This window comes from Scaptodrosophila lebanonensis, unplaced genomic scaffold (assembly GCF_003285725.1).
Source record: "Scaptodrosophila lebanonensis strain 11010-0011.00,11010-0021.00 unplaced genomic scaffold, SlebRS2 tig00000001-arrow-pilon, whole genome shotgun sequence".
Taxonomy (NCBI): Eukaryota; Metazoa; Arthropoda; class Insecta; order Diptera; family Drosophilidae; genus Scaptodrosophila; species Scaptodrosophila lebanonensis.
The window spans coordinates 28,685,840-28,694,923 of NW_022060529.1; the positions used below are offsets into that span (position 1 = coordinate 28,685,840).

The 9,084-nt window shown below is 37.8% G+C and overlaps 1 protein-coding gene across 1 annotated transcript; it reads left to right on the top strand.

Moving 5' to 3' along the window:
* The first annotated feature begins 1,794 nt into the window (after positions 1-1,794).
* Positions 1,795-8,842, top strand: LOC115633664 (poly(A) polymerase type 3). The gene is made up of 9 exons (XM_030531109.1): positions 1,795-2,079; positions 2,613-2,761; positions 2,821-3,566; positions 3,619-3,815; positions 3,882-4,469; positions 4,530-4,790; positions 4,995-5,712; positions 8,183-8,289; positions 8,352-8,842. Exons 3-7 carry the CDS (start codon positions 2,852-2,854, stop codon positions 5,238-5,240), a joined length of 2,007 nt encoding a protein of 668 aa, XP_030386969.1. The 5' UTR covers positions 1,795-2,079; positions 2,613-2,761; positions 2,821-2,851; the 3' UTR covers positions 5,241-5,712; positions 8,183-8,289; positions 8,352-8,842.
* The last annotated feature ends 242 nt before the right edge of the window (positions 8,843-9,084 follow it).

A 9,084-nucleotide genomic window follows, 5' to 3' on the forward strand; every position in this document is an offset into this window, starting at 1 on the left:
TGATGAAACTTCATTCAGCATTTTTTTTTACTCTGGAAACACTTTTTAACTTTATATAAATCCAACAGAATATAACCGAAAAGTGGAAATGTGAAACCACTGAAATAAAATCAAATATGAAATAGAGATGGTAGTTTCATTTAAGCTAATGGTGCTTAGTTTCTAATTTCTAATTTCTAATGTTGGCAATATTAAGAAAAGCGGATTGGTTTGAATCTGGGTTTTAAACATTAAAGCGTTGCCAACTTTTTAGAAGGAAAAGGCTGTTTTTGACGGGAAAGAGAGTGAAATAAAAAATGTCTCCAAAAAAGCGTAATAGAAAGCTACATTTATTTTTACAAGAAAAGCTGAGAGAAAAATGTATATTCCAAGGTTTTTTTTAATCATCTTGGTGAACATTTTTAATGATATTTACGCATTTTGTTTTATGTAGTCGTATGCACCTCTTAATCAATCGGTCAATCTGCGCTACTGCTGTATGCTGAGCAACAATTAGCACAGCGCTGCTTCTTGCTTCAGTAGCTTACAAAACCAATTTTGTTTTTCCCCTAAAACGCGCCCATAGAACGTCTGAGCTTCTTTGTGAGTCCATCATCTCTACATTTTTCATTGTATTCTTTCAAAAGCGAGCGCCATTACTGTCACAGGTGAGCGTCATTATATACATACATAATTAGTACAAAAGTCACTTTTTGTATAAAAAGAGTTCAATAAACCATCATCATTTACGACATATACATATAAAGCTGCCTCGTTTCCACTTTTTTTACATATTTGTTGGCAAAATTCTAAAGAGCGGAAAAAAATCTAAATGTTTTTTTTTTTTAAAGCCAGAATTTCCGCTTCCCGCAATTTGAAATATTTTCCCGCAATTTGAAATATTTTCCCGCAATCTCTTTTCAAAAACAACCAGATTTGACTGGAAAAAAGCCAAATTGGCAACACTGGTTTTATCAACAAGCAAATGTTAGCCCAGGGCTGCTAAAACATCGATATAACATGCCATCGATATTGTTATTTAACGTAATGTTGATTTGTCCAAACATCGAATAAAAATACTAACCAATTCTCACTTCGCACTTCGTTTAAAATGTAATGTTTTATAAAAATAAGCAACAACATAAAACTATTGCCAGCTATTATACTTATACATATGTATGTAGTATAATTACCGACTACCATTTAAGAAAAACGCAAGTATTTTTTTAACATATGTAGACGTTATTATTTCATATACTTTGGGATGATATGTTATAAAAAAGATTGAAATGGATGGACATCTTCATTCAGACCATTCTTTTCGAGTTATAACTACACATCAAGAACAATCACCTCAATGGTAGTTATGTAGTTGCCAACCGCCAATAGATGACACCAGTACCATTTTTTAATATTACAGCGAATTTTGATTGGGTGCATGTCTATTATAATCGATTTGTTAGTCGATATACTCATGTCCATATATGTGTATGAAGCAAGAATCTCTGGAGGTATAAGAGATAGAATAACTGAATTTGATTTACATATTCTCCTAAGGCCTTAGCAGGACAAGTTTGTGAATTTCCGTAATTATACCTACATTTTCAATTGTTGTATGCCAGTTTTATAATTCCTTCGACTTTTGTATCGAATGCAGTATTCTGCCATATAAATCTGGCAACTCTTAAAAGAAGGCAACTGTTGTCGCACAGATGGCGCCAGTTTTGGCGTCGACACTCAAAGCAACTCTGCATTTTTTGGCTTCTCTTTTTCTATCCACACATTGTATTCGTATTCGTGTCGGTGCGGTGCTTAGATTTAAGATTAAATATATATTGTTAGTAAACGCAAATGCAAATCAAAGGCAAACGTGAATGCAAATGTTTGTCCAATAGCAATGCAACGCCATCAATGTGCGCGCCGCCGCAAAATAATTGAACGCAGTGTTTCTGTCTCGCTAAATGACATACATACATATACACTTGTACATAGGAACACACATATTCACATACATTTATCTAACGAAATTTCAATTTACTTGAAACTGAAATCGTGATTTTATTTGGGTAATTAAACGAACATTTGAAAAAACAAGCGCAGGTAAGCATAAACAAATAAATTAAAGACAATAGATAAAGTTGTTACTCATATTGTTTTTGCACATGTATGTGTTCGCATACAAATACATATGCGTAGATACATCAATACGTTGTAATGCATACATATGTATAAGCTTGTATTAGTGTAAATTTGTGTGTGCTCGTGCGCAAAACAGTCGTGGTAGCTTACCTACGCGAGAAAATTACACACTGATTTCCATTTCCTATTTGTTTATGTTTGTTTTAGCTTTCCTTATACATATGTAAGCATTTGTATCTTCCTAAGTGCATTGATAAAATGATTTGTGTTCTACAATAAGACCTGTCAGATTTTTACAAATTTATTTATTAGCAACAGCGAGCGCCTTTTTTGATCTCTTATTTTTGTGTGGTTTTGGTGTGACCAACGCAAGCGCATTTCATTTGTTTTTGTATAAAAGACCAATGTCTGGAAAATTTTATAATATCCAATTGCAAGACCATTTCATTGCATTTACTGTCATAGCAAACTAAAGTTTTATGTCTATCATGCAGCATTTTACTCGACGAAGCCTTGTGGACAGACTTCGGTGTGGAATCGAAGGAGCGTACCCAGCCACATACCATACATAATTCCATTTGCTACCACTGGAGCATCAAGCAACTTAATTATACTTTAGACAAACTACTTTAGGACTAGCTAGGTAAGGCAATATATCTGACTCAGGCTCTTGTTCTAACATGGATTAATTTTGCCTTTCAGTACATACTTAACTAAACCGAAGGTATACAACATGTGGAACTCCGAACCAACAAATCGTCAGCAACAAAATGGCAACACTACCTCTGGCGGACAGCCCGCCAAACAGTTGGGAATGACCTCAGCCATAAGCCTCGCTGAACCTCGTCCTGAGGACTTGCAGCGCACCGAAGAGCTAAGTAAGTCCCTGGAGCCGTACAATGTGTTTGAGAGCCAGGACGAACTGAATCATCGCATGGAAATTCTCGCCAAGCTCAATACTCTAGTAAAGCAATGGGTCATGGAGATATCTATTAGCAAGAATATGCCTGAGGCTGCTGCCGAAAAGTTGGGTGGAAAAATCTACACATTCGGCTCCTATCGGCTGGGCGTGCACCATAAGGGCGCTGACATAGACGCGCTCTGCGTAGCGCCGAGGAATATTGAGCGCAGCGAATACTTTCAATACTTTTTCGAAGTGCTCAAAAAGCAGCCTGAGGTTACCGAATGTCGCTCAGTAGAAGAAGCCTATGTGCCCGTTATAAAGATGAATTTCGATGGAATTGAGATCGATTTACTGTTTGCGAGACTTTCGCTCAAAGAAATACCCGACGACTTTGATTTGCGGGACGATAATTTGTTGAAGAACCTAGATCCACGGTCAGTGCGCAGTCTGAACGGCTGCCGGGTAACAGATGAGATACTTGCACTTGTACCCAATATTGAGAACTTTCGACTGGCGTTGCGCACTATTAAGCTTTGGGCAAAGAGTGAGTTGCTTCGAATCTAATCACGGAAATTTCTAAATATCCTTTTCTACAGAGCATGGCATATATTCAAATTCCCTGGGATATTTTGGCGGTGTTACTTGGGCGATGCTGGTGGCACGTACTTGTCAGTTGTATCCAAATGCCGCAGCAGCCACATTGGTGCACAAGTTCTTCTTGGTCTTTTCGCGTTGGAAGTGGCCCAACCCGGTGCTACTAAAGCATCCTGACAACGTCAACTTGCGTTTTCCAGTTAGTCTTAAACTTTTGGTATAGCAATTTCGATTGCTATTAATTTTTTTCTGTTACTTTTCGTAGGTTTGGGATCCACGAGTTAATGCCTCGGACCGGTACCATTTGATGCCCATCATTACACCCGCATATCCACAACAGAATTCCACATTTAATGTATCGGAATCGACAAAAAAAGTTATATTGACTGAGTTCAATCGCGGCATGAGCATCACGGACGAAATTATGCTTGGTCGCGTGCCCTGGGATCGTTTGTTTGAGGCGCCCAGCTTCTTTTACAGATATCGGCATTTCATTGTTTTGCTCGTGAACTCGCAGACGGCCGATGATCATCTGGAATGGTGTGGCCTGGTCGAGTCCAAGATACGCCTGCTCATTGGCAACTTGGAGCGTAATCCACACATAGCATTAGCTCACGTGAATCCCAAATGCTTTGAATTTAAAAAGGGCCTAAGTGGCAACAACTCGCAGAACAACAGCGGCAACGAGGACGAACAAAAGCAGATGTCGGCCGCTCAGACACAGTCATCGGTGACGACGGCGCCTTTCTGTTCCATGTGGTTTATTGGTCTGGAGTTTGAGCGCTCGGAGAACTTAAATGTGGATCTTACTGAGAGCATACAAAACTTTACAGAACATGTGATTGTGCATGGCGTAAGTAACATAAAATAAAATTACAATTACTATATATCTCATGCATCTGGCATTGCACAGGTCAACATTAAAATGCTTAAGGAGGGTATGACTATTGACGCACGCCACGTGAAGCGGAAGCAGCTTTCCTTGTATTTGGATGCAGACTTTCTCAAGCGGGAGCGTAAATCTATGGAGAATCACACAAATTTTAACAACACGATGCTGGCCAATCGTAAGCGCCTGTCTTCCGAGCTGGCGCAGTCACAGGAACCATTACCGCCTGGCCAGCAATCACAGTCTAGTAGTCGAGGAGCTAAGGGGCAGCGCTTGAGTGAATCGGTACGTAGTATGTTATCCACCATTAGTAGTACACCTCAAAATGTAATGCCAATGCGCGGAATTCATGATTTCTACGAAGAAGAGAAGCGTCAGATATACCAATTTTTCTCCAATGGTATTTTTAAGAAACTAATTACAATTCAAATAAGAGGCCTTGCATAAACTTACCATGAGCACCAATTAATTAATACCCCAAATTTGCAGCTAACCGAGGAGAACTCAAATGCGTCGAGTGACATGGGTGCGCAAACGCCCACCACACCTACGTCGTCTCAGACAAGTGGTCCTAACTTTAAAACGACACAGGCGGCAACGCCGATTGGTAAAAACGGTAACGATGTCGTCTGCTTAGAGGGCGCGGAGAGTAGCCAACAGGATCAAATGCAGCAACCTCCACCGCACAACAATGGCAACAGCAGCAACACAACCGCCGAAGTAGCCTGCTCGTGACAACCGCCAACAGTACAACAGCTGCCGCCGCCACAGTTACATCCATATCATCATCACCATGCTGCCATGCCAATGCCACATAAATTCCGCAAGAACAACAATGCCGCCGCTGCTGCTGCATCCAATAGCATTTTTAATCAACGTTCAATTCTACACGCGGCTTCGAGTTTAACGGCCGCTTTAAGCATAACGGGGCACAAGCGCAAACAGCCTGCTGCGACGACAGCAACTTCATCGAGTGCAGCAAACTATATCAGCAGCAACACCAACAGCAATGGCGGAGGCAGCGGCGACATCAAAGTCAATTGCTATTATATCGACGATGATGATGATGAAAACTCACTTCAACCACCAACATCAACACTCCGAATAAAGTCAAATGCCGCTGCAACAACAAACACAACAATCGCAGTCGCATCAGCAACGGCCACAGCAACAACTGCAGTTGCATCCACAGCAACGACAATTTCTTGTAAGTTGAAATTCTTTTTCATATACATATATATATACTCTAGTATAATTATACTCTGTACATGAAATGTACAAGAATATATTAGGTTTACGGGAGATGCAAAATTTAACAGGCAGAAGGAGGCGTAGCTACCCCACCAAGTACACCTAGCCCTCGATTAACGCGGGGGTTACGTTCCTTGAAAACGTCGTGTTAAGCACTCTGATGGTGTATAAAGTGGGACTTCCCTTTTATACATTTGTATACCCTATACCCGTAGGGTAAAAAGGGTATATTAGGTTTGTGCAAAGTATGTAACATGCAGAAGGAAGCATCTCCAACCCCATAAAGTATATATATTCTGAATGAGCATGACGAGAGAAGTCGATCAATAGCGTCCACATTTCAAATGCTACCTAAACCCAACTTTGCACACATAATTTATATACAATTATCTACTGTTGTTTATTTGTATTTAATTCTGTCAGTTCTAAGAAAAGTTATTAGCAAAACAAATTCTCGCCAGTACTACCTAAAAATCACTAACTGATCAAGCAGAATGCAAAATCGTTAGATTTGCTTCCACTTCGACTAAGTCAGCAGCTTAGATTAAGGAATTAGCAGGAGTAAAAGCAAGCCTTTTAACTGTTCAGCGTACAATCATAAATGCAGAGCACCTGAAGCGTCTAAAAATCAATAAAAGCCTCCTCTGAATCAATTTGCGAAGGAAAACATGTCGTGGACTGTTCAATCTGACACTCGACTTAATGATTAACGTTTGGTTGTCTTTACTGATGAAAAACATTTTAATTTAGACGGCTCTGACGGATTTCAATACTATTATCACGATTTGCGAAAAGATGAGTTATATTTAAACCGCCATCACCTTCCCAGAAGGTGGAGTCAATGTGTGACTTAATTAACTTAATTTTTATCGATCAAAGCATTGTTGGAGTCCGTATTTAAAAAATTTTAAATTTAATGATATCTTCGGACCAGTTTCATACATTTTTCAACAAGATAATGCTTCTATTCATAACGCTCGAGTAGTAAAGTCGTTAAATTGGAATCGAAACGTTAATATCATGACCTGGCCACCATATTCTCCGGATCTGAACGTAATTGAAAATGTTTGGGGCTGGCTTGCACGGAAGGTATACGAATGGGGAATACAATACGAAGATAAGGAAACATTAACTGAAGCTATTAAACGTTCTTTAAGCGAGATTTCCCTGACCAACATAAATTCCCTGTATCATTCTATGAAGGTCCGGATATATGAAGTTATTACTAACAACTTGTTAGTGCTCTGGTACTGCCTCCCTTGTTACTAACTGCTGCAGTATTCATTACTGAAATTATTTCCTTAAAAAAAATTAATATGTCTAAGTGCGTCTATTCTATTGACCAAGAAAAAGGTTTGAAAAACACAATTTTGATAATTTTTTTAAATTATTCGAATATAATATTTACAGTATCATTGAATACCCAAGGTTTTTGCATGTCAAAATTTTCTCAGTCAGCATTAAAGTGATAGATATTAAACAAATTTTATTGCAAGTAAGCGTGCGTCTAACCTAAGACCAGCAGTGTACCTCAGGGTCGGAAGTTTACCTGGGTACAGGGTATTTCACTGTCGGGCTTGCTGGACTGTAGCGTTATCTCTTGTTTAATTTCATAATATTTTTATTTTCTTTAACTATTCTACACATATGTACAGAGCATTTAAAAGTCGGGACACCCGACCTTAGCTTCTCCACTTTTTTGTATTTGAGATCATCAATATTTTACGTTGTAGAAATAGAAGCACTGCGATAATGACCAAGAATGGAAAGCAAGAGTTCATCATTATATATCCCAAACCCAACACAAAAAGAAAACTATATATTTTGTTTATCTATATGTATAAAAATGGAAGTATATACATATATATATATATATATATATATATATATATATATATATATATATATATATATATATATATATATATATATATATATATATATATATATATATATATGTATATATGTATATATATATTGGTAAAAATAAAAAAAATACCACAAAATCGAAAAGGATGAGCGAAAAAAGGGCAGCTGAAAATGCCAATTTTCGGCAAATGCGCGAAAAGGCATCCACATCTGACCCAAGAAACACAAACAGGAGGCGATGGATATCCTCTGTACAGACGAAGGAAGGTGGACGTCGGTGGGGTTTCAACTATAATCAAGGATCTAATCGAAGCAATAAAAAGCGATGGAGGTATTGGGAATGATGTGACGCCGAAAAGCTTAAGAAGCACTACAATTCAGTGGCGCATCAATGCAAGCCGGATACGCTAGTTTGTGAATAAAAAACAGTTTCAACAGCATACATTTATGTCTGAATTGCTTCGCACTAAACTAGTAAACCCCTGTACATTTTAAAACTACCAAAAATAAATAGTTATTATTCGATTAATAATTCGAACTTCTCTATTTTTTTTCAGTGTAAAAAGCTATACATATACCATAAGGTTTAGTTTTCATAGTTATATCGCCCATTTATTTACTTTGGCTTTGACCAAAATGGAACCCCACATATTTGATACAAAAGGTAAGAGTAGAGAGAGTTCGATAATGTTTAAACAAGAAATAGTAATGCATATTTAATTGCAGGTTTCCATTTCAAGTCCACGAGATTTTGTTTTATATATTTTCTTAAAGCTGTACTATTCGCAACGTCGCTGGAATATCAACATAGCTACATCAACAACTACAACAACCAACAACAAAAGTTACTGCACCAAGCAGCATTACGCTAATATTTTCTTTCCGTTTTTCTGCAATTATGTAATATTGTTGTACGTCTTTTTTACTTCCCCACAGCTGGTATGATGAGTGTCAAATGGAGAGCTGGTGACTAGCAACTTCAACTGCCAGCAACAGCTACATGCTAAACATATAAAAATTTCTATGATTTCATGTTGTTTTTCAACATTATTTTGTTTTCTTCCTCCTTCTAGTTGTACAACGCTGATACTTTCAAACAAATGTTCTTTTTCCTAAGAAAAACAAACTGAAAAAAGGTAACAAAAAACAAATAAAGTGAAGATATTGATTTAATTTTACCAATAAACAAACACAAAGAGCGAAAGCCCTTTCAAATACACAAATGTTTTAATTTTGCTACCAAAATTCAAAGACATTGCGCGAATGAGTAGAACGTTACGGTTGCAGACGCCCGACTTCGGCATACACTATACCCGCCTCCGAATTCACCACTTCTGCGCGCCAATCATTGCTTTTTTAGGTATATGTACAAATTACAGTTACCCGATTTTTATGAAACTGCATGATAGAATTCACTGATTTTGATGAAACTTTAGATTATGGTAAGGTGTGCTTAAAA

Bases quoted from the DNA above. Each gene is read 5' to 3' on its own strand.
- LOC115633664 (XM_030531109.1), top strand. From the start codon at position 2,852: ATGTGGAACTCCGAACCAACAAATCGTCAGCAACAAAATGGCAACACT. The intron at 3,567-3,618 runs GTGAGTTGCTTC...CCTTTTCTACAG, and splicing joins TATTAAGCTTTGGGCAAAGA to AGCATGGCATATATTCAAAT. The intron at 3,816-3,881 runs GTTAGTCTTAAA...TACTTTTCGTAG, and splicing joins ACGTCAACTTGCGTTTTCCA to GTTTGGGATCCACGAGTTAA.